Source organism: Penicillium chermesinum (assembly GCF_028974085.1).
Source record: "Penicillium chermesinum strain IBT 19713 chromosome Unknown utg000004l:1.0-3345178.0:1.0-3348027.0, whole genome shotgun sequence".
NCBI lineage: Eukaryota > Fungi > Ascomycota > Eurotiomycetes > Eurotiales > Aspergillaceae > Penicillium > Penicillium chermesinum.
This window is the reverse complement of record NW_026695314.1, coordinates 1,917,530-1,944,025: the sequence shown is the minus strand read 5'-3', so window position 1 is coordinate 1,944,025 and position 26,496 is coordinate 1,917,530. Positions and strand designations below refer to the sequence as shown.

General features: G+C 51.2%; 10 protein-coding genes across 10 annotated transcripts; 4 read left to right on the top strand and 6 right to left on the bottom strand.

The window, feature by feature from the left end:
• Positions 1-1,538: 1,538 nt before the first annotated feature.
• Positions 1,539-3,737, top strand: flbA (developmental regulator FlbA; the record flags this gene model as incomplete). The annotated part of the gene is made up of 4 exons (XM_058474924.1): positions 1,539-2,060; positions 2,150-3,281; positions 3,352-3,539; positions 3,591-3,737. The coding sequence occupies 4 exons, from the start codon at positions 1,539-1,541 to the stop codon at positions 3,735-3,737; spliced, it is 1,989 nt and encodes a 662-aa protein (XP_058330664.1).
• A 1,783-nt stretch (positions 3,738-5,520) lies between these two features.
• Positions 5,521-6,984, bottom strand: N7468_005627 (RNA polymerase II accessory factor CDC73 family protein; the record flags this gene model as incomplete). The annotated part of the gene is made up of 2 exons (XM_058474923.1): positions 5,521-6,246; positions 6,322-6,984. 2 exons carry the CDS (start codon positions 6,982-6,984, stop codon positions 5,521-5,523), a joined length of 1,389 nt encoding a protein of 462 aa, XP_058330663.1.
• A 360-nt stretch (positions 6,985-7,344) lies between these two features.
• N7468_005626 (putative MFS monocarboxylate transporter) lies at positions 7,345-8,211 on the bottom strand (the record flags this gene model as incomplete). Its single annotated transcript, XM_058474922.1, is given in 4 exon segments — positions 7,345-7,449; positions 7,484-7,837; positions 7,849-8,043; positions 8,104-8,211. 4 exon segments carry the CDS (start codon positions 8,209-8,211, stop codon positions 7,345-7,347), a joined length of 762 nt encoding a protein of 253 aa, XP_058330662.1.
• A 414-nt stretch (positions 8,212-8,625) lies between these two features.
• N7468_005625 (uncharacterized protein) lies at positions 8,626-9,648 on the top strand (the record flags this gene model as incomplete). Its single annotated transcript, XM_058474921.1, has 2 exons — positions 8,626-8,758; positions 9,200-9,648. The coding sequence occupies 2 exons, from the start codon at positions 8,626-8,628 to the stop codon at positions 9,646-9,648; spliced, it is 582 nt and encodes a 193-aa protein (XP_058330661.1).
• A 1,459-nt stretch (positions 9,649-11,107) lies between these two features.
• N7468_005624 (putative PHD finger and SET domain protein) lies at positions 11,108-14,934 on the bottom strand (the record flags this gene model as incomplete). The annotated part of the gene is made up of 4 exons (XM_058474920.1): positions 11,108-11,988; positions 12,035-12,537; positions 12,590-13,921; positions 14,912-14,934. Coding segments are annotated over 4 exons (2,739 nt in total), but the record flags the coding sequence as incomplete, so codon positions are not given.
• A 1,336-nt stretch (positions 14,935-16,270) lies between these two features.
• N7468_005623 (putative proline permease) lies at positions 16,271-17,893 on the bottom strand (the record flags this gene model as incomplete). The annotated part of the gene is made up of 1 exon (XM_058474919.1): positions 16,271-17,893. One exon carries the CDS (start codon positions 17,891-17,893, stop codon positions 16,271-16,273), a length of 1,623 nt encoding a protein of 540 aa, XP_058330659.1.
• Positions 17,894-18,208: 315 nt separating this feature from the next.
• On the bottom strand, positions 18,209-19,464 carry N7468_005622 (putative nuclear pore protein (SEH1); the record flags this gene model as incomplete). The annotated part of the gene is made up of 3 exons (XM_058474918.1): positions 18,209-18,315; positions 18,372-19,212; positions 19,279-19,464. 3 exons carry the CDS (start codon positions 19,462-19,464, stop codon positions 18,209-18,211), a joined length of 1,134 nt encoding a protein of 377 aa, XP_058330658.1.
• Positions 19,465-19,832: 368 nt separating this feature from the next.
• N7468_005621 (UDP-N-acetylglucosamine--dolichyl-phosphate N-acetylglucosaminephosphotransferase) lies at positions 19,833-21,343 on the top strand (the record flags this gene model as incomplete). Its single annotated transcript, XM_058474917.1, has 3 exons — positions 19,833-20,071; positions 20,130-20,310; positions 20,363-21,343. The coding sequence occupies 3 exons, from the start codon at positions 19,833-19,835 to the stop codon at positions 21,341-21,343; spliced, it is 1,401 nt and encodes a 466-aa protein (XP_058330657.1).
• A 162-nt stretch (positions 21,344-21,505) lies between these two features.
• N7468_005620 (DUF895 domain membrane protein) lies at positions 21,506-23,072 on the bottom strand (the record flags this gene model as incomplete). Its single annotated transcript, XM_058474916.1, has 4 exons — positions 21,506-21,685; positions 21,744-21,840; positions 21,920-22,931; positions 22,979-23,072. The coding sequence occupies 4 exons, from the start codon at positions 23,070-23,072 to the stop codon at positions 21,506-21,508; spliced, it is 1,383 nt and encodes a 460-aa protein (XP_058330656.1).
• Positions 23,073-24,706: 1,634 nt separating this feature from the next.
• On the top strand, positions 24,707-26,183 carry N7468_005619 (zinc-binding alcohol dehydrogenase family protein; the record flags this gene model as incomplete). The annotated part of the gene is made up of 4 exons (XM_058474915.1): positions 24,707-24,973; positions 25,040-25,080; positions 25,148-25,593; positions 25,654-26,183. 4 exons carry the CDS (start codon positions 24,707-24,709, stop codon positions 26,181-26,183), a joined length of 1,284 nt encoding a protein of 427 aa, XP_058330655.1.
• Between the last annotated feature and the right edge of the window lie 313 nt (positions 26,184-26,496).

Below are 26,496 nucleotides of genomic sequence, written 5' to 3'. Positions count from 1 at the left end.
GATCGAAAGACCTTTGCCACTTCGATAAGGTTCCTGACAGTCAAGTAGGCATTCCCACGTGGGCTCAAGCTTCAGGCGGCAGGAGCAACCATTGCCTAATTGGTGTATGGGGCCGTGATAGGGGTGGTGGGGGTCCACCAGGCAGGAAAGATTAATAATGTAGGAGAGCGCTGAGCTTGAGAGACCAAGAGAGCTGCCAATCCGGGATCCTGGGCTGAAGAGTCGGATCGCTCCCCCATGTGATACATATGCCAAGCCCCGACGAGGTTTAAAGGACACTTGAGTTGAAGGTCGATAGGGGGCCACTGGCGCTGGAGCTTATCCCAGTAAGCGTCGCACCATTTCCTGTATTACTTGAAAGATACACAAACCCCGGAGGTTTGTCAGGCTCAAGTTCCAATCAATCGATGATCCCGGATCCCTGGTTCGCAGTGGGGAGATGCCTCGGGGCCACCGTGGTGAAATCATGGACTTGAGGAACAGGAATCGGGCGGACCATCTGGAAGTGGAGGAACCTGGGCATCTAAGGAACCAGATGTTGCTTTGTAGGGCTGGTCGATTCCTACAGTATACAGCCCCCGGGGTGCTGGCATCCGGTGGCTTGGTATGTAGGATACCACTGTAGCCCTAAGCTTGTATTGTTGAGGCCCTTTAGGTTTTTCGTGGAATGGGGAGAATACGGGCGGTACTGATAAAACAGGCTAAACAAAGGAGGACCTCGGAAAACGCAAATCGGGGTAATTAAATACCATACAATACCAGACCCTAGTTCTGCACGAAACAAGGAACCCACCGATCTTCACCATGAGGCAATCCCTTCCCTTGGCCCACGTTGTTTGGGTGCAGATACACCAAACTCTTTCTGGCTTCACGCGTGGGTTGTGGGTCAAGGATGACAGCCCGTTGGCTCTGATTCTTCAGGGTATTTCTCCTTAATTCCCTTTTTTCAATGCCAATTTGGATTTCCTGAAATCATTTTGTCTCGAGGGGGCTTGGATGAGAGGGGAGAAACAGGGCGATGTTGGGGCCTTTGTATGGGGTCCCCCCCTTGCCCTTGGGGTTTGGGGTGATCTGAATTGATTTGGGGCTTTTACTTTCCGCAATTATGAATTTTTTAGCCTTAGCTAGTGGGATCCGTATATCCGTACTAAAAGCGCTGAAGCTTCCAAAAAAGAAATAAAAATAAAACCACAAAAATAAAACCCAAAAGAAATTCCCATTTCTTTCTGAGAACGGAATACCACTTCCTTCACGCCCCCCCCCCTCTCCGCTACGACTCTGTATAGCAAGATCCACCCACACATCTCCCGTGTTCTGTCTTTTCCTCTTTCAGGCTTTTTTCCTGAATTTCTTGGATTTTCCTGATTTTCCTCATTTCTTCCTTTTCTTCCTTTTCTACCCACTAATTCCCCCCCCCTCCCCCTTTTTAGAGTAACAGATCGTGGGTATCAGGCCGTGGTTTGACTTACCCACTTTTCACGCTCCTCCCGAAGTCTGGTTGACCCAAAACCACCCCCCTCCCCAAAAAAACCCATTCAATGCCAACTCTACCTTCTCTGGATCACTCCCGAGACGAATCTCTCTCCCCTGTCCAGGATCTTCCACGCGCTCCCTCTTCCCTATCGCAATACCCCGAGCTGACCCTCACCTCTGCTTCTGCCGTCGGCTCTATCTCTCGCCGCAACCGTCGTTCCTTGGCCGCCTGGGCTCAGAAGACCTCAAGTGCTTTCGCCAATCTTAGCATTAGCCAACCCGCTCCTCTACGGTCCACTGGCTCCTCGGGCAGCTTGTCGAAGGCCTCGAAGCCCGCGGTTGCGTCCCTTTTGACCCCTCCATTGTTGGACGGCGACACTCCAGATCCCACTGATCTTTCACGCCCAGATTCGCCAGCATTAGCCGATCTGCATCTCAGTCATAAGCGGCGCCTGACTCTCCAGCGCATCCCCACCCCTCCGCAAGAGTCCCGTCCGCCTTCGTCGGGCGCAGAGCTAGTCTCCAAAATGCACCAGACCTCGTCCCGTCTGCTGCGTATGACGGAAGATGAGCGTCCTTTCACCAAGGTATGTCGGAAACACAAACGACGATGCGACCCCAGGTACTATGGGGGGGGAGGGACGTTCTAGCTCACCCTCCTTCTTTCCCCTCTTAGGATTTCATGGATCTCTTTTCCACGCTCATGGTCAGTCTAAAATTGGATGCGCATCGTGTTCGTTTTACTCGTTATGACCACACTTTTACGTCGGAGGAAGCCATCAACAATTTGGGCTCGCTCAAGTTCTCACAGTCCAACCGCATGCCCGACCCGAAAGATCCCTCACGAATCGTGACCACCACCACAACCACCACCTTCTCGATGGCCAAGGAAATGGCGCGTTCTGTGTGTCAGCGATTTGTCGATGCTCGGTTTATCGAAGGAGTGGATGGCAAGACCGCGGCAGTCTTCCCGCTCAAGGGGGCGCTCTTCCAGCTGACCCCCAAGGGAATTAACATTCTGCAGCGATTTTGTCAGCGCAACGGCATCACTGCCCGTCACGTGATGGATGTGCTGGAATCCCCGCGAAACACCATGCAACTGGTGAACTTGGAGCGAGACACCGAGACCGACAAGCTTTCCCACGACCGTGCCACTATCGAAGTGATTTTCCGCCGATTTGCCGGGCAGGATGGACCCAACATCAAGAGCAGCGTTTCTACCTCCGATTCCGACTCCGTCAGCGACTACTCCAACGGAATCATCGGCGTGAAGATGGCCAAGGAGCGTAGATTGCTTGATGGCAAGGTGTACAACAATACTTTCACCGGAAAGGTAGCAGTGGATTGGCTCATGGATTGTTCGACCACCATCGAGCGTCGCGAGACCTGTTTAATCGCCGAGCTGTTCCTCAAGTACGGCATGATCACCATGATCCAGGACGACAAGTCTTACCCGGACTCCAACGCCGTGTTCCAGCCTTCCAAGCATTCGATCTACACCATCACCGAGCGAGGGCAGCGGGTATGTGGATGGATTGCTCGCGACAAGCGTGACACTACCAGCATTAACACCACCTATGACAACCGTGGTATGCCGAAGGACTCGAACAACTCCCGCCTTACTCACATCCTTGGAGATCCCGCTCTTCGCCTGCTTTTCCGTGAGTTCCTCCGTTACTCGCTGTGTGAAGAGAACTTGTCCTTCTACCTGGACGTGTCGGAGTTTACCGCCAACTACCACAAGCAAGAAAAGGCTGGAATATTCAACAAGATCGACTCGGTTCGGGAAACCCTAGCAGCTGCATATGGTACGTTTAACAAGCTATATAACATGTCTTTTTCCCCTTTGGAATGAACTCGGCGCTGACATGCTTCCAGGATTATACAACGCATTCTTGGCCCCCGGATCGCCTTGCGAGTTGAACATCGACCACGCTTTGCGCAACAGCTTGGCTGCGCGTATGACCAAGGCCGTGGGTGATGATGAGTCGATGTACAAGAGCCTTCAGGAGGTTGTCCACTTGTTTGAGCTTGCGCAGACCTCTGTCTTTAAGCTGATGTCAAGCGTAAGTTGGACTCAAGCTTGTTCCCCTTGCATTTGTCTGACTATCTTCCAGGATTCCGTTCCCAAGTTCCTCCGTGATCCCAAGTATTCCGTAATCCTCCAAGAACACGATGTGGACATCTTCGGCGGCTCTGGCCGCTCATTTTCCCCGACCCCTGCTGGGCCAGAACGCAGCATGAGCCGATCCGCTCGATCATGACAACTACGGCGCACGAGCATCGATATCACCAAACCAGTCAACAGAGGCCTGCCGCATCGTGCTTCGATAGCGCTTCCCACGGCCTCTGTCGTCTAAGTAACAAGCTTCCAACGTCTTGTGTCCTGAATCATGAGCCTCGTGGGCGCATTACGTACCAGCCAATCGAGTTGTATCCGCTGCCGTGCGTGTTGTGTGACTGCAACGCGGGAATCACACCCGCGACCGGGGTTTCTTGGAGTCAAACCCAAGGAGCTCAAAGGGAGAGACTGGCTCATTCACGATTTCCCTAATATCATGATCATTTCCGACTATGAACCTTATTCTTTCACCTTGAACTTCCTTTGCCCCTGTTGTCCGGCGCTTCATGGACGTCCAGATCCTAATAGGGTCATTGGCACCCCGCTTCCCCCTTTCACTGCGATAATCGTTTAATTCTTTTTTTTTTTGTTTTTTTTTTTCTCCATGAGATCTCCTCCCGATGAGAAACGTTACGATCGATGCCTCATGTCATAGACCAGGCGGGATGATTGCACACCACATGTACTATTTGGATAGCCTTTTTCTGTTCCTCTTTTCCTTTCTCACCTTTTCTCTCCTGTTTCTTTTTCTTTTTTTTTTTTCTCAAACCCCAGGGCGCCCTTTCTTATCATGATACCTTGCACTCTGGCTCATAACGACAAGGAAGAACTCAACTTCGGAGAAAATCACAAAAGAACCTGAGAAAAAGCTACAGACCCTCCCCTCCTAAAGGACAGGTGGTTCAGTCCCGCATGCCTTTCCTCTTGAGCATCACCCGGCGTTTGTCTGCATGATTTTTCTTTCTATCTTATTTTTTTCTGAAATTTTTGCATGGTCTCTCTGAACAGTTGGCATTGCCTGTCACATCTGTTAGGAGATCGTTTCCTTTGTGACACTGCATTCTTGTTTCAGGGCACAGCGAGTGCGTTTTGGTCTATGTATGTCATACTATCTTTGTCCCCACGGGGATTGCAATGGACATGAGTTCAAAAGGAAAACAAAAAGCATAGAAACTACTATCAGAAACCAGAAGAACACCCTCGAATGGCCCCGTCTAGACCCTCGAACCTCAGACAGCCCAGTTCTATAGATTGGTATCCACATACGACCTTGGCTGCTGGCCTACTGGGCCAGCCCGCAATAAGGTTTAGAGGTGAGACTGAAGGGCTGGAGTCACTGGATTCTGGCAGATCTCATCCCAGCGCGATGTTGCACACGGCCGTACGGGCAAGAGGGGGTTTCCACCAGATAAATGTCTTCCAGAACGTGTTTCATGACGAGTTCGATGCTGTGGTTCTGGGCTTGTCATGGGATCCGGCGCAATCTTCTGCTGTACAACGTGGTTTTACTTAATCTTTGGGCTCGAGCGGGATACCAGGTTGTCTGGGGGAGTTATTCGTGCTGACTATTGGAGTTGGCCAACCGGTGGGTTTGCGCTGGAAGTGCGTTAAAGGGCTTGGTGCAAGTCCTGCTGCCTGATGCAATTTTTCTTATTTGAATATGCCTTCGGTGTAACATTTTCAAGACAGCTTGATAAGTCAATACCATTGTGTACAGGGTAATAATCGTCAATAGTCAATAGTAAATCGATGGCAACCCATATTCACGCGCAGAACAACGCCGCAACCCGCGCACCAATTGATCATGTCATGAAAGCTCGATTTTCAACGGCGAAAAGCCTGAATAGAAGGAGAAAGGAAGGAAGGGAGAAAGAAGGGGAATCAAGGTAAGGACAGAAAGGGGCAAGAACATATCGAAAAAGAGTCTACTTCGACCCCCATCCGCGCAGCCTCATGCCCTCTTCGATCGCTGACCAGATACCCTCCACAACCTCTCGATCTCTCCAGCGTCCACCGCCATTGACTCCACTCTTCTCATCCCAGCGCTCGATCCCGAAGCTCTCCACGCCTCGTCCCCATCCCTTTACGTTCGCAGGGATCTCTTCGCCGCGCCATCCAACATAGATACCCGTGGCATGTTTGAAGAGCTCTGGAGGCGATGACCATTTGTACGACTTGAATTGCCAGGTCTGACCGGTTGTGAAAACAGCCACAAGTCGGGACCAGTACTCAGGCTTGAAGTTCGTGGTGCCGTCGACGAGAATGAACTTGGTAGGCTTAACGCCACGGGCGTTACGAGAGCCGAGAGTGCTGGCATTGGGATTGCTGGGGTCGGATTTGATGCGAATTGGACGCCTGAGCTCCATGAAGTTGGCATCCGTTGAGGTGCTGAGGGTTGGGTGGTCAGGTGGCACAAAAACGCCATCTTGGAGAAATGATTTGATATTTGACATGCGGATGAGGGAAGAGGCGGAGGGGGAGAGCAGGATGATAGGGTCGGGGCGAGCGTTGGACTTCCGAGACGAGGTCACCGAGAGACCGGCTGATGGCGCTGGAATGACAGGCTTGGTCGGTTTAGCGCTGGGCTGGCCTGGTCGAGAGTTCTTGCGGTCGAGGAAGACCTCGGCGCTCTTGCGAACATGGGAGAAGTCCTATACGAGTGTGAGACCCAGCCATGACGTGTTGCGCGTAATGGTAGCTTGCCCGTGCCGTAGAAAATAACTTACTGTTTGTTTGATACCCCGGAGCACGCTGTTGCGGTCACCTGTCTTCCGTTCTCCATTGTAGATCTCTTGTAGACGAGGGTCAATAGGCTTCTGTGGACGACCACCCTGCGTGCCCGTCTGAGCCGAGCCGGCTGGCGCCGACGGAACACCTGTTGCACCAGATGCAATTCCAGCTGCCGCTTGTGCTTGAGCTGCGCCAGCAGCGGCAGCGGCGGCGGCGGCGGCGGCGGCTCCTTCGAGAGGCTTGATGTATTCACTGTCATCAGCAGCGCCTTCCAGGTAGGTAATAAGCTCCAGACGCTCGACGAAAACCAAATTTTGTACTGTTTCCTCTTTTCCCTTCTGCTTCAGAGCTTCGCTGATCTCTTGCGCGGAGGCAATGTACTCGGGGATCGCGACATCCTTCTTTTGCCAGGCAAAGAAGATGCTGCGTAGATCGACAGCCGCATTTGATACTGCTGAGACAAACCGCGTAGGCGCATTCAAAGGGAGAGCTTGAGGAGACGGTTGCGAGAAGTAGAGGTGGGTGGCTTCAGCTAGATCCTCTGTCGCATATTGGTCAGAGAGTTCGCCGGAGGTGGATGGTGTTGGCAGAGTCCCGGCAGCAATGGCTCGGCGGAGTGCAAGGAGAGGATCCTGCAGAGTTGAATCGGCGGTCGCCATGTTGAGCCAAGGACAGCTACCAGTTGCTTTGTGTGTGGGGAACTGGCGTGGTTCGTGTTGGATGGACTGAGTTGGATTGTCGCGATCGACGGTCCGGGATATTGTTTGTCCGAGTATGAATATCTTTTGCCGGGTGTGCTCGTGTCTGCCTTGATACATCTTGGAATAGTGCGACAGATGCTGTGGAAAGGAGAGAATTGTTGACAATCTTAAACCGAATTGGAAAATTCAGTAGAGAATACACTCAGCCGTGTGATGTTTACGCTCTCGTACCGGCCACACTCACTCGCTGCTCCTGCTCCCCCAGCCATACTAGTGAAGCTAACACAATCTGGCGCCCATATACCGCCACACCCAACCTCAGGCGCCGAAAAGGGCTGTCACACCAGTAAATATGATAAGCGTCCCATATCGAGTACCATAACCAGTGGCCTCATGAGCACGGGCTGCCCCGACTGAACCCAGCTGGAGAAGTACTGTACTCAAAAGGCCCGCTGACCACGTTTCCAACCCCCCGTCCACCAGCCAGGAGACCAAATACGAAGCCAGTGTCCATGGAAGAGGAAGAAGAATCCCGCTTAATATGGGTGATGACTCCAGACCATGTCGAACTAAATCCACCAGCAAAGAAACCATAGGATACAGAGAACAGGGTTAGCAATGTTAAGGCAGTGTTGGGCGATGACTGGCCTGCAGAAGCCAACCCCCAGAACAGAAAGACAGACAACGCGGACCCAACAGAGGAGAACAGGAGAACGTTGTTGATAGCAAACCGGTCACAGAGCCACCCAATAACTATGCCACCAAATATCGAAGTCCCGCTGAAAAGGGCAATGAGCATCGTACCCATTGGCTTGGGCAAACCACTGTTGTTGTGGAATAGGAGGGCAGGTATGTTGACGGCAAGAAATATCCAAACCCTTGGATGATGTTGCCAGTTTGAAGCACCCAGAAACTGCTCAGCTTGAGGAACCTGAGATCAAGTCGGCGAGGAGATGCAGAGGGCGAGACTGGGATCCGAGGCTTCATAAAGGGGAGTGACAAGACAGTCTTCACGAACTGAATCATCCTGGTTAGTTTCTAGAGTCAGTCATAGGGTATGGAAAGGCTAATCCCCACTGTGACAACAGTCCAAGCTCTTAGCGTGGTACTCGAACCGAATCGATCAAGACTAGCACTCGCGGTAAATGGCAACGCCACACCGGAGACACTTTTAGCAGCCCACATTATCCACATAGCAGACCCTTTCTCTGTGCAAACGATTGGTCTAGATACAGAGACGAAGGGCTGAAAAGAAGCCCATTTCCAAGAGCGCACATCACTCCCTGGGTTGCCATTAGCTGCCACACTGTCTGTGAGAAGGATGAAAGTAAGGACCCAAGGACAGTGATCACCAGGCCCGCTGGGGCACAGTAAGCCGAAAGTAACAGGCGACATCAGGTAAAGTATGCCCTGGGATTCTTAGTGAAACCCCCCCTTATTCACTCCTTAATATACGTACTGTGGAAGTAGTGCCGACAGTAGCCAGGTCTTCCTGGTTACCTCTCAAAATACCGCGGGTTGTGTAGTATTCCTGAAAGATACCGAACACGGTCGAAAAGCCTGCCAGTATGGAAGTTTGGACCCGCAAGCATCAACCATATGAATTACCCCAGACCGGGAGCTGAATGGGACAGCAAGACGCCAGCATCAACCAAGCTGCTTGTCCAGCATCAGTCGGAGGCAGGGAGGGCTGCTCGATCTCTCGCGGAGATCGGATGGCATTATCAGATTGGTGCGAGGTCAACTCCTCCAGTCCAAAAATTTCACGATCGGAGGAACTCATTTCGGGCTGAACACAAGAGGATTTTGCAAATAGGCAGTGTGAAACATTGAAAACTTGAAGACTAAGAAGAAGCTTTGAAATAGTGAATTGCCTTCCCCTCGCGGTCTTGACTCATCAGCCACTCGGACTGCGTGCGGTCCCTCCTGATAAGCTTTCTCAAATCACTTCTTCCAGATGCATAGCAGGTATATCATGGTCGAACATAGAATTCTCATAGCGTCTTGAGAGTAAGGAAGATCGAGAGGACATATAATACACGGACTAGGTAGGCACAGGCAACTCCTTCATTCTCTGCTAATCACTAAATTTTCTCACATGAAGCCTCATATTAAGGTCATATATCGCTCCCCTCGCCAACCATCGCGTGTTGCCGGAGACTTACAAATCCAGTACAATTATCTGGCGAATTGCTCAACACATTTGACAGAGGGGTGCAAGGGTCAGCCTCAGACACTGCGGACACCGTGCCAGAGCCCCATCATGCCCAGGACGACGGCGCTCGACCAGGCTTCCTCCTGGGAATTGCCCACGACTCCAATCTTGCCGCGGCCGTAGGGAGCCAGGACAGCGCAAGAGGCGAGGGGCTTGTGGCCCGCAGTCGGCAAGCAGTACCAAGCGTGCTCCGGCTTCGTGTTCTTTATGAAGAAGGAAGTGGTGTGCAAAGCAGATGGGAGAATAGACTGGCCCTTCTTGAAGATGTTCTCTTTATTCTGGTAGACGGTGGTTCGGTATTGTGGTCCAATTTCCCAATCGAGACCGGTGTCCTTGAAGAACCGCTTGACACGGCTGGGTTGCCCGCTGGCAAACATGCCCATGCAGATAACGACTCCGCCATTTGAGGCGTACTGCAACACTGCCTGACGAACAAGCTCGTTGACGGACAGCGTGGGGCCTTCGTCAGTTACGAAGACTGCAGCCCAGGACTCGTTCAGTGCATTGATGGCGTCGATTGGCTCATAGACGCGATAGTAGTCCGTCTGGCGGTGGATGCGCTGCATGAAGTCTGGGAAGACTACATCAAGCCAGTTCATCGAGGAAAGGTGGAGCGAAAGGACGCGGGGTTTTTGCGTTATTGTCATGGGCTTTTTAGCGCTCGACATCGTGAGAGAGCGTCGATTCATTGATGAACATCAACCTCTGTAACTCTGCAGGGGTACAACTGATACTTTCTTACTAGTGAAGATGCGTCACAAACAGGTGGTGATTTTGGTCGAGAGAAGGGGTATGGCAAGCATTTGTGAGATAACGCAATCTTCGATGCTGAACAAACTGATCAAGCAGGTTGCTCGGGCCATTGGTACCGGATCCAGAACAGATATGATGAAAGTCAGCTCCATGGTGCACTCTGCCGTACGAAAATGAAACCTATGTAGTCCCGTTTGGTGCTATTCCGATGCAAGTAGACGAGGACAATTCGGGTCGCTTCTATGGTTTATAATGATATACCAGGGTCTCTGACTGTGCTCCGACTCGCTGATCGGAGCTACAGTGGGCACACGTAGTACCAGGACGCAGAATAAGAATGCGATATCAAGATTTCATGGAAGAGGTAATTTTCGTCAACTTGATAAGCGAGAGGTTAGTGTAGCATCGGAGGTTCGGAATAGGATGATGAGAGACGTTATGATGGAATCTTTACTAGAAATCAACATTGAATAGCTCGAGGTACCTCAAATGGTGTCGATGGATTGCAAAACGTACCATATCGCCCTGCTTGATGGATTGTATCTCTAGAGTAGAATCCTTCAAGTATGAATATGAATAGCGAGAGGAGGGTATGGTCGAGGCAGGCTCCTATGGGTAAGGAGCATTCCCATACCTGGCCGGGCCTCCATAGGATTGTCCAGGTTTCAATATGATAAAAGCATGGAAAGAAGTATTGGTAGGTAATAATAATAATGTTCATACAAGCTATCCTGCACCATGGAAAACCATGAAGGAAAGAAGAAGTTCAGTAGATAATCTGACAAATCATCAAGAGATGAAGAAAACAATAGGTGAGGCTCGAGAACAAGTCTTCACAGAACAATAAAAAGGTCTCAAACCCATCCGAATCCTGGTATTCCCGAAGCGAACCTGCCTGTCCCATGAACACGCCCGTGTACGCCATCCGGAAAGAGAATGAAAAGAAAACCGTCACACAAGACACACAGCCGAACGCCTTTTGACTCCCTTAATGGGGTTCAAAACATCAAGTCACACGAGGAAATATTTTTGGAGATCGAGTCGTAAGAAACGTAATTCCGAAGGAAACCACCCCCCGACCGCTTAATCATCAAAAGAATATGTGAATACACATCAAGAAGGAATTGAAGGAATCGGTGGCTGAGTCGAGTCGGAAGGAGCATCGGTCATAGCGACATCACTGGGCCCAACATGATCACTCTTGACTTCAGGCGAATCATCGGCGCTAGGTGGTGGGACCGCAGAGAGAGGCGTCGATGGTGACTTGACCGCTGGAGACATGGTAGTGGCCTGGGCTTGGGACTTTTCTGAAGTAGGGGTAGTGAGAGAACCTTTGCGACTCAGATAGTCACCAAGACTGAGTTTCTTGCGTGTAGGAGTCGGGGTTGGGGCAACAGCCGATGGAATAGGATGAGGCGAAGCCGCATCAACAGTGGATGGAGAGGCAATGCTAGCAGTCGACGCAGGGCTAACTACCTGCGCAGCTTGCAGCGGGAAACTACTCGGCGGGGGCATTGTAACTCGCAGATTAGCGCGATTGGTAGGTGTAGTGGATCCCGGTAGAGGGGTGTTGTGGGCAACTGTTGATGGCCATGGAGGGGAAAGAGGTGGCTTGCTTGCATCCCCTGGTTTGTGTTCTGTGCTGGTGTCGGCAGCAATGGGGGAATCTTCCATTTCGACATCCGTGGCTGTTGAGGGGCGTGGGGTAGACTTTGCATCATCGGCGTCTGCCATAGCGATGTCTGCATTCGTATGGGCCGATGGCGGCGATCCAGCCAAAGGCGATGACAAGTCCACGCCAGCTACGCTATCGGAACCTGCTGAAGACAACTGCCGTCGAGTAGTATCCTCTGAGCGCATCCGATCCATGCTGAACCGTTTGAGAAGTCGCATAGTCAAGGGAACGAAACTAGGCCGGGGGCGAGAAGAGGGCAGAAATCGATTCATCTTCATCAGGGTCGGTTTGTGTGATAGCGTCAACATAGGTTGGACGCCTTAAAGGGGAGCGAGCGAATGGAGTGTTTGACCCAGAGGGCTTACGAGGTGAGCCCTGGCGACCTGCCGGGATATGGCCAGGGGACATGGCAGATATGGGGGACCTTGACTGGCCAGCTGTTGTATCAAGCTGAGACAATTTCCCCGATCCCCGCTGAGACGGAAACTGCGCCGTCTGGGTGGAGGTTGTGACGTTTGATGGAGATTGTGCAGAAGTGCCACTCGCACGCTTCTTTTTTCGCGAAGTTGTCGACCGCTGATCATGCTCCAATTGTTGGAATTGTTTCTCCGCGTCCGCAATCTTGCGACGTTCGCGAGTGGAAAGCTCTGATGCCACAACCGATGCAGCGGGGCTAATGTCGCGACTAGTTTGGCGACCGCGCGTTGAACCAGACGTTGATCGACTGTCGGCTGCCAGATCTTCTTCCGCGTGGTGCTTCGATGACTCACTCCCCGCTCGGCTGGTTGATGCACGCCCAGATTCTCGTGGGGATGCACCGGGCTTTGATTTGGTGGTCTTTTTGCGCTTTCCATTCGATTGCTTTGCACTAGCTTCGAGCAGTTTCGGATGGCGTCGGCGATCGATATTAGCCAGCAGACACGTCTGGGGGGTTATTACAAGCACAGCCTCCAAAGTTTGCAAGCGTGTTGCTGATGCAAGCAGCAGCAGCGTCAGCAGCGCTGTCACCCGATTCTTGCTTGACGAGCCCATTGGATGACTCCGAAAGTTGAGCATCAAGATACCACATAATCGTAATCTCAGAACCGGGAGCGATGTCCTCTTTGGCGACGAAACAGAAGTGATACTCGACGTCATTGGTGATGTAAATTTTCATCGTAACGTTGGGGCGGCAAGACCGACGACTGTAACGGAGAACGCTACCTTCGCCGCGGGCATCGATATACAGCGGCAGATGAGAGCTAAAGAAAACGAAAGGCTCCGGGTGTCGTAGCTCCGACCAACGATTCCTTGGGTCCAGACAATAGTCGTCGAAGATGCCGACCTTGCCATTGATTTCACCCACGATATCGTCTTTGCGTACAGCATCTTGAGTCTTCAGTATTTTCCATGTCGGGTGCAAACCGCCAAGTTCCAGACTCGAGTCCGTGATGGTATCTGTGGTAAGAGTGGGCCAATGAGAACGATCAAGGGCCGCATCAGATCGGTTGAAAATCCCTTCAGCCCTACGCCCGTTTGTCACGCGTGCTAATGCCTCAGGATCTTTGACCCACGAAGCAGCATCACCCACTAGGCTCACTTTGACGAACAGATTACTGTCCATGTCCACATAGTTCTCGTCTCGGTCATAAAGATGAAGGAATTCGGGGGAGTAGAGGGGAATGAGGGGGGCGGACGGCTTGGTAGGGCTCGGCGCGAAAGAGGTAGATGAGCGCCTTTTGCGAGAGTCAGCAGGAAGAGTGGGAACGCCAGGAATAGCGCTGATTGATGCGGAAGAGCGATGAGAGGTTTTGGTCTTCTTCACCGGGGGTTGATCACGCGCGCCCGACTCGGCTCGTTGGTGACCAAAACCATTTATATCCCCTTCCTTTTTCTTTTTCACAGCCTTCGCACTGGAGCGTTTCCTCCGGTCGCCGTCCTCACTTCGTTCTCGCATTCGTCTTTGGCGTTGGCGTTCCGTGGCGCGCCTGTTATCCAATTCCCTTGGCTCGCAGTCGACGCAGTTGTGCACGTCAGGGACCCGCTTGTCAGGGTAATAACAGATGATATGTTGCCACGTTTCGCAGCCTTCGCAAAAAACCGTACTGCCATCGTCTTCGTCAAATGCGCATATACATTTGATGGTGTAGGGCTCCTCTTCATCGGGCGCGCCCGAATCAGACAGAGTACCGTTGGCGGCGACAGGAGAACCAGGAGGAGCGGCGACCGGATACGGATCCGTGGTGGCGTGCGTGATGGCGAGGAGGAGGTATCTGTCATAGTCCGACAGATTACCCCTCTCAGGTCACGACAAACTGGGATTATTGAGCGAACAATGCCTTAGCCGTTAGAATTCAACGAGCATGTCAACGACCGCACGATGAACTGGGTTTGAAAAGCCTTTCTCTAGCCGTGTCAGACGCGAAGGGGCCGACGGGGAGGGCGATGATAAACTACACCCCCTAAGGTGGCAGCAAGCGGTCCTCTAGACTTGAGAAAGCCGGGTATCACAGTCGAGGCGTTGACGGGCTCGTGCTGGCACAGGGCGCGGATGAGGGGAGGCTCGTTCAGGTGATTGAAAACCCTGGCAGAATGCGATTATCCCCCAAATTCGGAAGGGTGGCGACGGAGTATAGCCCTATTGGAATGAGAACGATCGAGCTGGGTTCCAGCAGTGAGGCGATTCGATATGACACCCTGAAATGCCGCGACTGGAGAGATCTTTGAGAGACAGGGGTGGGGAGCTGTGTCTGGAAGAATGGATCGAGAGAGAAAAGGGTGAGGACGGTATCGCGTAGACAAGAGAGCTAGAGGAGAAGTGTCGATACGAAGACGGAAACGGAGAACCCCGAAACAAATGGAAATGGGGGACGGGATCGGGGGGGGAGGAAATAGAATACAGTGAAAAGGAGGGAAAAAGAGGGTGTGAGGGTGATTCGAGTGCTTGAAGGAGGAGAGGACCAGAAAGCCTAAGGCAGCGAATGGGCCCCCGAACCAGGAGGCTTGAAAGGGCACTAGCGTGGCAGAGTCGCGACTGGCCCAAGAAGCCCGAAAACGAACCAGCCAAAAAAAACCGGATGGCAGGTTACTTGGGACTGTCGCGGGCACGGGAGCGTATTGTCATGGTGGAACAGCCAGGACTCGAGGGTGCGCGCTGTACTGACCCCTGCGTACACCTGGGACTGGGGTGGGAGGAACGCTAGTCCAAATGAGGACTAGTGTCGGCAGGGAGTCCAGTGGGGAGTCACGGGAATGGGACACACCCAAAGAAATCCACGGAAGGGGGCTATGGTTGTAGTGTAGGGCCAACCGTTCCATATATGTAGAAGATAGGGCTTAGTTAGCATCTGGTAGGCTGTGAGTAGGATTTCTCTGTCGATTGGATCATCAAGTCATTTTGGAGATCATCGCAAGAGCCTCGGAGGAGGCATATTCAGGATGTCCATGCACCGGGCTAAAGAGGCCCGTAGACCAGGCCATGACAGCTTCGGCATCATGGACCAAGGGGATGGAAAGTGGCTTCAAATCCATCCGGGGCCCAACGGAAGAGGGGTTGAAGAGAAACCAGAAACAGAGACAAAGAATGGAAGGGAAGCATTCCGCCGGCTTTGCTGTAAAAGCCCTAAGAAGGGAACAAGTAGGGAAACCACGTGGGAAAGGTGGGTAGGAACCCAAGATGAAAATTCGGCCCAAGCTTGTGCAATCCAAAGGAAAGGGGAAGGGATCGTGGATGCAAGTGCAGAGTATATAGGACGTTGAGCGTGGAGGAAACGCTTGGGAAGAAGGGAGATCAGCCCGGGGGAGCGGGTAGATGGGGCAAGGCCCTGTGATGCGTCAGGAAGTCAGAACGGTGGGGAGGGGGGGGGGGGAAGAAAGGGAAGGAAAAGGGTATGACAAGTGAATGTGCCCGATGTGCCCAAGGGCTTGGACAAAAGGGGGGAGGATCCAGTAGGCATCCGATCATGATTATTCCAGGTGATTTGGCGTGCCCTTTTTGCCACTATAACAAGTGCGCAAGGAACAGGGCTAAATTAGAACGGGTATTGAAACTTACTGTACGGCCCGAGCGGGCGGCAAGAGCTCCCATTCACTGTTCCGCCAGAACCCCGTTTTCCTTGGGGTTGAGTAGGGCTTGCCTGCGCCATGTGGGGTGTATAAGTGATTTATCGTGCCCATCGTGGACCTCAGGCTGTAACGGTGGTTCGACCTGATAGACCCAGGGGTAATCAATGCAAAGCAAGGTGCGGGTTATTTGGGTCCCTGGTGAAAACAACAAGTTTCCCCAAATATTCTCATCTTCCGCAAGTTTGCATAAATCTGAAGGGAAGCGTGAAAAAAAAAGTCCGAATGGATAATTGTAGAGGTCAGGACTCAAAGCCTTGAGGTCGGGAACGGTTTATGCTTGGCGGGACCTATTGGCATAGTCCCACTTACTAGTACTGGTACCTTGTAAAATAGGGTACCAACATGGCATGTCTAAGGCAGTCATTCTACTCGTAGCAACGAAATAAGGATATGGATGCTCCTCATCTAGAATAATGATAATATGTAAGACTTGAAAATAATAGGCTTCCACAAGGATAGGATGCGGCAGAATTTACACAACTCTCTCCAAGTCGTGTTCATGTTTCCCCGACCACCCATTCTTGATCCACTTCCATAGCCGTGGGGCCTTCTAGAAACCTGCCATGTGGCACTCGACATCTTCCTTGGGATGCCACTGGGGCAGGTGCCCTTAAGTGAAACCTTCCAGTCGGGGCTTTCGGGGCTTTCGGTGGTCTGGGAGATCTGGGCGCGTCGTTAAGGCTGCCATCGAGGCTATGGAATCGACTGGGGGCAAGGTTCGAACACTTGTGTATTAGGTAGAATGCACAAAACGCGGGAATGCCGATGTATGCCATTATCGCTCTGCAGCCCCGAGGCCCATTGTGATTCCCAGGAACGACACTGACCAGCCCATTGGCCACAAGCATGACAGCACTGGACGCAAACCCAAAGTACGTGGCAAATGGCTGGACTGCGAACCTGTCTGCATTTGTAACCCCTTGAAGCCTCAGACGATGGCGAAAACGCCAGTAGACCCCGCAAGAAACAAGCCAAGATAAATACCCCGAGCTGTTCAGGAAGAGCATAAAATACGTCGTCACGATGGAGCTGGAGATAGCTGCGCAGAGGAAGCCGAAACTGCCGGCCATGGAGGTGAAAACAACGGCTGCCCAAGGTACACCCCATTTATTTCGAATAGCGAATATCCTAGGGGCATGGTTGACTTCTGCTAATGCACAAAGTGTATGAGAAGCAAGATGAAGGAACGATCGGGCGGATCCAATTGAGGAGAGGAGGATCGCTAACGTGGCAGTGACAGGAAGGATACGAATTCTCACGGCGTTGATTCCGATAATGAAGGGCGAGAGACCTGCCCCGGTACCCGCGTTGGTAAGAAGAGGCTCATTGAACGGAGCCATGATGCCCATAGCCAATGAGCTGAGGATGTATAGAACCATGCATTGGGCAACATCGACGTTCACTTTTCGTATGATTTTGGATTTGACGGGCTGTGTTTCGTTGTTTGCTTCTGGGAGAGCCACTGTCTCGGCCAGCTCGATTCTTTGTACAATTAGCTCCGGTGCTAAGGTGAAAGCAATCGAACTGTTCAGAAGACACTGCATTAGGCCCCAGAACTTTCCCAATAATCCTCCAGCCAGATATTCGTGAAAGGCGCCTGGCTTTCTCCAAAACCGGAATCCCCAATTTGATTCATGCCCTGATGCGCCGCCAATAGCGACGGAAAGAGAGAGGACGAGCAGACAGATTAAATTGCCAAGTTTTATCCGATAAAAGAGTACCTCCGAGGATCTAAATTTTCGATCGGACAGAAAGTTGGAACCGACAATCACGACAGTGAAGACTCCAATGAGCACCACAGTCGTGCGATCTGGGTTCCATAAACCAAGATTGACCATCGCACTCGACATCTCGTAAGGCACGAACATAGCCAGCGTGTACCAACGGAGACAGGCAGCCGCGAATCCCATACTGTTTCGCATATACAGAAACCCATGTGTGATGAGCGTCCCATGTTTCACAGGGCTATGTGCAGCTACTTCAGCAACAGCAGTGGCCATGAAGTAGGTGAGCAAGGATAGGAATATATAGGAAATAAGCAACGATCCAGGGCCACCGACGGCCAGGGCTTGGCCTGCGCCGATGAACAGCCCAGTACCAAGTGTTGGGCCAAGGAACATATTGGCGTCGGAGCAGAATGCGTCAAGCGAGAGGCGAACGCGGCGGCCTGGAGATCATTGAGAAAATCTTTCGACTGATCAATCAGGCGGAACAGCAGAGACCAAGAGCCGTGGAGCCGTGGAGCCGTGGAGTGGTAGTCGCTCTTGCCGGAATCCACTAAACATTGAGTCACTTGCGTGGTTGCCAGAACGTTGACTCGAAATCACATTGTCAAGACTAAATTAAGCGCAGGGTATCATTAAGTTTGAAATGCAAAAAATCCCCCACATATTATCCATCTTTGTCATCCATCGTCTTCAAAGATTACAAGGAGCTTACTGGGAAGCCAGGTCTGTCTCAGCAAACTCAAGCCACGTTCCTGATAAAGACTTCTTCCAAAAACGAACAGCGCCATCGTCGCCAGAGGAAATCAACGAGTCGCCTGGAAGTAAAGTTAATATGGATCTTTGAAAAGCGATTTCATGGAGAATTGCTTACCCGCAAAAGAGAATTCGACTTGCCACACGTCTAGGTGATTACTCTCTATACAAGCGACTTGTTTAAAGGAATGTCGGAATTGCGAATCCCAAGTCGCTTGCCGATTGGCCGCGGAGGGAGCAGGACGATTGGCTAACGCATTCCCAATCCCCGACTGGGATGTACCGCGCGACAAGGATGGTGGCTGCTGGCGGCGTTCAGTCTTGTGGGAGTTCTGGCTTTGGGATCCTTGGTTGGCGGGAATTGTGTAAACCTCAAAAATGCGAACCAGGCCATCCTTGCCTCCACTAGCAATGAGGTCATAGCCTCTTACAGACCCATTAGCCCATGAAATATCCCGAACAAGACCATTGTGTCCATTCAGCTCTATCGCATGATAAAACCGCCGATTCGCGTCCGTGCGATAGATCTTGACCGTGTCCATGGCGGCCACAACTAGCGAGAGGCTCTTTGGATCGGAGTCAGGTACGAGTGTATGGGTGATATCGGTGGGGTCATGGTGGAATTGAACTTTGAAGCTAGTTTCTTCGCCACGTTCTGGGGCAGCGCACACCCGGAATTGGTCAATAGGCTGCCACTCTGCTAGACTATCCGGGCTGACAGGCTCCATTACCATCAGGTAGCCGTCACGTGTGATGAGGGCCAGCCATGACTCCAGAGCAATATTGCGAAAATCGAGCGATACGAATGGATGTCGCTGCGGGGCGTTCATACGAAAGATAGATCTGAATCTTCGGCCCGAGTTAGGCGGTTGGGTAACGTCCTCTTGCCAGATTTTGAACTTCATATCCTCTCCAACACTACCAATATGCTGCCCCGTGAAAGGGCCATTCCATGAAGCCTAGAAGGAATAGAATGAGCACAGGATCACTCAGCCGTGGGAGGCTTTTGCGCGGGAGGACTTTACATCACGAATTTCAGCATCGTGAGCTCGCCAGGTATCCGTGAGCTGCCATTGGCCTTCGCTCAGGTCCCATACTTTCATACGATGGTCGGACGAGGCCGTAACGATGCGGTTGCCATAAAAGTTGAACTTGGTGACAGCTACGAGGTCCCGGTGGCCAGCATCGAAGTCGGCAAACCCACCAGCCATCTCAGGGTGCTCCACTGCCCCCCATGGCGGCCAAATCGTGACCGTGACAACTTTTGGCCGGAACGTACAGACAGTGAGCCAATGACGCGTTTCATCCACTCTCATGCATGCTGTGGCATGAAACAATGATGTCTCGGCGCACCAGCGTCCGCTTTCCACTCTGGGCTCCGAGCATGACGGACAGGGTCACCGCCCTAGAAAGCGGTGTGATATTGTTGGCAATTGGATGATAATCTTATCGCGCGTTGAAGCCACATTGCGTAAGCACATGTTTTCGTCTATAGTACGAGGTGGCACTTCACTCGTCCTCTGGATCTTCGGGGCCAAGGTCGTACCAAGATCGCTGGTTCGAGTATCAATTACTCAAAATGCCAACCCCCAGTGAGCTCTCTCGGGCAGAGACATGGCGCCTGTTACTGCTAGTAGGAGCTGGATTAAGCGTCCTCGTCAACACGTTCCAAGGTGACGGCGCGCCCTTGATAGCCTCGGCCGCATTGGCGAGCATTTCCTTTGCTGTTGCCTTCAGTATGATCCGCTGGCTTGGTCCCGTATTCATCAAGGCTGGACTGAAGGGAAAGGATATGGCCAAGCCAAGGAAACCCGAGATGTAAGCTAAGTCTTTCACCCAAATAGGCAAAGTGGACAAAACTAAAGTTGGTTTATAGACCAGAAACCATGGGTGCAGTATGCGCAGTGGTATATTTGATTTCTATGATTGTTTTCATCCCATTTGCTTTCTACAAAGACATTGTGGCAGCGACTTCTGGTGGTGGGAATCGCGATGTAGTGATCGGCGATCCTCATGTTGAGACAGGCCGCTTTTTGCATCGGTTCCCTCACGGGAAGGTATGAATTACGTCTAACTTTCCAAGGTTCTAACTTGCTTACATTTTGATAGCTCGCTCTCTACCTGTCCGGCTTATTGTCATTGCAATCAGTCGTCATTCTTGGTATTGGCGATGACTTGCTTGACATTCGCTGGCGCCACAAGGTGCTGATCCCAGCATTTGCCTCAATTCCCATGCTGATAGTTTACTTTGTCGACTTTGGAGTCACCCATGTGGTTGTCCCTGTTCCATTGCAACCATACATTGGCGCTTTTATTGACCTTGGATGGCTATACTACGTGTACATGGCAGCAGTTGCCATCTTTTGCCCCAATGCAATCAACATGTTGGCCGGCATCAACGGCATTGAGGTTGCGCAGTCATTGGTCATAGCGATCTTGCTGTTGTTCAACGATGCTCTGTACCTAGCGCCCTTCACGCCATACCCTCACCCCGCTACGGACTCGCATCTGTTCTCCATTTACTTTTTATTGCCGTTCATCGGAGTATCAGCCGCTCTCCTCTGCCATAATTGGTATCCGTCCAAAGTGTTTGTGGGTGATACCTACTGTTATTTCGCGGGTATGGTATTCGCGGTTGTGGGTATCCTCGGCCATTTCAGCAAGACTCTTTTGCTTCTGTTTGTACCGCAGATCTTCAACTTTCTATACTCGACGCCTCAACTGTTCCACATCATTCCTTGCCCGCGGCACCGGCTTCCAAGGTTCCAACCGTCCACAGGCCTCCTGGATACCTCCATGACCGAATGGACAGTCCCGCCATCTCCTTTGATCGCGACTGGGTTGGACTTATTGCACACCTTGCGGTTGATACGCATTGTGAAAAATCAAGAGGGCCAGATTGTGGAGTCCACGAACTTGACAATTCTCAATTTGTGGCTCGTATGGATGGGTCCCATGCGAGAAGACCGACTTGCGTGGCATATGGTCGGGGTCCAAATCCTATGTGGACTGTTCGGCCTTTTCGTACGACACCGACTTGCATTGCTGGTTTTTAATGTTGATAATCGGACATTCGAGTCAGTCGTTTAGAAAGAATAGAATCCGTTGTGCCGACAAGGAACAGTTGCTTTCTGGTACACACTCAATATGAGGGAGATTGAACTGGATGAATATTGATTCATATAGACTTAGACTTGGATCACTGGTTCCTATTCTAGACCTTCGCCACGAAACAGATTTTGACATGTCAGATCACTCGTGATCAGAAACGTCGCTCACACCGCGAGTTTCCCTGTCAATTTTCTTGTCGCCAAACACGGATCCGACCTGGCGAACAACCAACCATGCAGGTAAAATCGCTATGGCCCATAGACCGAAATTCAGATATACACTTCCAACGGAAGCCATGATAGCAATGCTGCTGAGACCGTACTACATGCGTGTTAGAGTGGGTGGCTGGGAATATAAGTCAGACAGTATGCGAACTCACGCTGACAGCTTGGGAAGCCGACTCAGTTCCACGCAACAGCCCCGCGATTCGAACAATCTCTTCTTCAGTATCTGCCAATGTACCTACAAGGAAGAACCTGTCTTTGGTCAGTAGAGATCTACTGGTACCGTCATCGGTCGTACTCACATGAACATATAGTTGACTTGGAAGCTTACGACCCAGAATAAGAAAAGAGCAAAAGTTCTGCCAAATCCAGGGTCAACCCAGTCATATAACGGTTTGGTCCTTTGGAACTCGGTGGTGTTGACTGTGGCCCATATTGAGCACATCCCTGCCACGTCACGACGAATATGAAGCCGCCTCGAGTGCGGGTCTTCAGGGAAATGGACTTGCTATCAAGAAACAATCCAAAGATATTGCCCGCAATCAAAGCAACCACACCAGACAAGAATGAACCAAGTGCCCTTCCGCGCACGGACAACCACAGTCCTTCATATGAAAACATCACAGCCTCAGTATACACTGCCTGCGAGATGAAAGGAACAATCAACAGGAATTTCTTGCTGACGAAGAGCTTGGCGTTTTGCTTAATCTCGAACCAAGCGCTGTTGGATATTTGAAGCCTCACGGGCAGTCCATCCTTCCGCTGCACTTTTGACGGAGAGCTCAACAGGAGTCCAGCAAAGGGACCCAAGGCTTGCAGCACAATAAAGATGATGTACACCACGTACGACAGACTTCCTGCAGTTGAGCGCTTAGAGTTGATTCCCAAGCTAATTGCGCCGCCCAGAATTTGACCCCCAACGCGGAAGCTCAGCCAGAAGCCCAAGAAACGACCTTGGTTATAAGGCTCGGGGTATGCAAGGGCAATCGCTCCCTCCGCCATCCAGAACAGGCCCGCGGAAATTCCACACAGGACAGCACCGAAGATGATCAACCACGACTCTCCATAGCGATTATTCGTGTATAGCCCTGCTGCGTATACGGCGTAGCCCATTGTTCCTGCAATCATGGTCCATTTTATCCCGATATAGCGCACAACAGTGCTTCCCAGAAAACATGACACCACCATAAGAGAGAACGTGGCACCGTTGGCCGCATTGACGACATAAGGCTTCTCTTCGCCTCCACCGCCGAGGGAGTTCATGGCACCCCAAATGCCGGGCGCCAAAAAGTTGCAGAGACCGAGGATGAGGGCATTATAGAAGGTCGATCGATACCATTTGACTGTGGGGATGTTAGTATAGTTTTGATGGGTTCGTGGGCTTTCTTACCTGGGCGGTCTTCTCGGGCTAGCGGAGCATGAGAATCATCATTGATCCCAACTTCTCCATTTTTGGACGAGATGTTTTCCTTGTTGTCTGTCATTTCAAAGGGACGATATGTGATTGACCAAAGAAGAGCGACAGGATTAAGGCCCTTTAGTTTCTTGAAGGTGGAAGGATCAGCAGGCGGGTTATCTTGACTATACTGCTATCGTCATTTTATATGAAAGATACCATTCTAACCCGACATAGCAAAAGATATATAGGGGCGTGCGCCTTGGATGCAGATAAATGCCAACTTTGTAAAATTGACGTGCAAGTGGTGATTTTCCCCATGTTGTCTTCTTCGACCAGAATTACGTGCTCGCACGTATGCTCAGCCATGCCGTTTGGGGAAGAGGCTGAGTACCAACCCATCAAACTCGACAAACATATGACTCTGAATCCTGGGCCCTGGAACAGAATCAACCCAAATAAGTGTGAAGCTTGTTAATTATGCTTGATTCTTTACGGCCGAGAAATAGTCCGCGCAAAATCCTCCGCCTCCGGATTAGCCCTACATCATGCTAACGAAGCGTTGTTTTTAGCTGAGCACTTGGCATGCGTAGAAAGAAACTTCCACCTAGGCTTTGCTTTGCCTCGGTTTGGCCATAAGTCTCTGAAAGCTAAAGGTTGAGGGCCCCAAGACATGAACCACAGAGCACTTCCACGCCGGGGTGACCGTGGTAAGCACGCATCGAAACAAGGAACATTGACTGCTTCATTAATTGTTTGGAATACCGAAAGACTATTGAGTCTATATTCCATGAATTAACGGGTTTTCGATTGGAATGACCTAGGCTCATGTTGCAAAGTACTTCGGGTACATGCCGATTCTGGGTTTGATCCAGGTGGTATAACCCCGTTCCTCTGACTCGGGTGAGTTGAGTAAATAAACGTCTCGCATTGACGTGGATGCGAACATGCTATTTGTAGTTTTCCAATGTCTCCTTGCGATCACCAAGTGGCCACTCGAAGCATAAGCTGTACAAGTCCGAACCTTGGATTTGGCTTTGGATTCGTCATCACAGCCCGCAATCACATCAACCGGCCAAGAAAGCACATTATTGTACCGAGTATCCGAGTATCTGAGAGCGGAAGATTAATCATCGTGCTTTTCATCTTATCGGTGAATGGAATATTGCTCGTCTTCCCTCCGATGTTACCATGATTTGCAAGCATTTATGATTTCGAAGCAAATCCGGGTTGTGCGTTACTGCGGTTACACATGAATCTCGACCTGGGGCCAATGGGAGATCCAATACCCTAGAAGGTCAACTCCAAGGTCTTTGCAAGGCGTGCACTATGATGTCTTCCCCTCATTCAGGGATCAATCCAAGGCCATCATCACGCCATCGGGGCCCCGCGATGAGCAATCTCCAGCATCGCGAAAACTTCAAGCTTGAGATCCTAGTAGGCTGGATGGCGTAATTAGCAGAATTTCGATGGATACGGAGCATTTAGTAAGGAATGATGATCTATTTTGAGGGAGCGATCTGCTAGCGGTGGGGGGGGGTCGGAGCCTATAAACGTGCCTTTCGTGAACATTGATATCAATAATCCCCCGCCCTTGGAGATGATAGGCGCGATTTACGTTTATGATTTCTCGCCCGAGTCATATTAATCCTGTGCTCCTGGATCCAATATAGGTAGAGTTTGGACGGCAGTCCGGATCTTCTTATCCTTTGCTTTTCCAACATGGCATTACTAGCACCAAGCATCATGTCGACCACCACTTGTCTCCAGATCAATGAGCTGCCTTCCGAGCCCACGTTTCATCGGTACATTATTTCAGAGGATAGGCCTATAACTCCGAAAGTCTCCAAAGAGGAAGAACAGCCACCTGCTCAGTTGTCAAAGGCGAGGCAGCGCGCCCTCCTTCTGAACGCAGCTCGCGAGAAATATACTTTGGTCAGCGACCATAGCATCCCTTCAATAGTCCACAAGGGAGAGATTCTTGTCAAAGTGAGTACCAAATGGCCAGAATTCCTTCTACCATGCTTGAATTACCTGCTAACGATAATTTCCCAGGTCTTAGCGATCGGCTTAAACCCCGTCGACTGGAAAGGGCCGTACGTCTTGCTCCAACTTGAAACCACTCGACCTTATCTTTCGTGTACTGACGTATAATCAATCCAGTGCGTTCAACTTTGGTCTCCCAAGCCTGCCTTGGATTAATGGCCGTGACTTGGCTGGCCTTGTGCTCCAAGTACCAGATGAATCGTCTCGAGTGCGTGTAGGAGATATTGTTCTGGTACCATCAACCGATTACCGCGATATTCGGAAAGCCGCCTTCCAAGAATACGCTATTGCGACCGACTATAATGCTGCTCGGATTCCTTCATCAGCAGATGTACACGCTTCGGCGTCGCTGGGGGTTGCCTTTGTTGCTGCTGTCTTAGCGTTAGGCGTCTCATTCGGGCTCGACTTCTCCCGTCTGTCGAATACACCCGGGCCCAACCTTGTCCAGATCATCAGGCAATTAGATCCCAAAGAAGTACCCGAAGATATCAGACCAGAATGCTTTTCTGGGTCTAATAGGGACGACAGACCAAAGCGTGGGGACTGGGTCGCTATTTGGGGAGGTGGGTGATCCTTTCTCGTGGAAATATCTCTACAGTCGCTGACCACATCCCTTTTCACAGCGTCTACCACTACTGGACTGATCGCGTTGCAGTTGGCAAAGCTGGCTGAGCTGCGAGTCATTTGCATCGCAGATGCAGCACGGCACGGCGCCAAGCTCTCCCGAGCTGGGGCAGATGTACTGGTTGACCGCTACGACACCAACCGTGCGGTAGAAGTGATCCGTGGCATCACGGATGGCAAGTTAAGATATGCAATTGACACAGTGGGCAGCGATACCGCGACGATCCTGCAACGAACATTAGATAGCACTCACACCCCCCATCTATTGGGCCTGTCGGGGCTACCCAAGGAGAGAGAGCCCGGGATTCAATATCACACTGTGCCCATTAAGCTCTTCCATACTGCCCCCGCAGTCGGGGAGAGCATGGTTTGCTGGCTGGAGAAGCTCCTTCAAGAAGGCACGCTGGCTCTCCCAGAGATTGTTCATGCTGAGGGTGGCCTCGACGGAATCAACGCCGCCTTGGATGTTCTCCGAAGTGGTTCAGTGTCGGGTAAGCGGATTGTGGTTGATCTCGGCGCTCGCACATGATTTTGCGGCCCTTCAGTGGATGAGACTTTTCGAAGGAAACGCTACGACGTGATTTGATAGGCGTCCGGGTTGCTGGGAGTACTTAGACATTGGGTCATCTAGAATTCGGACTCGATAAACCAGAAAGATGAGCCTCTGGTGAATCCAGAAACATCTAAAGGTCAGAATATAAGGAGTTGCATCATGAGTTCTAGTTAGTACTGACCAGTATAATTAACTTGTTCTACGTATCTAGAGCTGCTTTACTGTCCCAGGTAGTATGGGCTACCTCACCTGAAAACATAATAGATAAAAGCCACGAGCAGGCCTATAA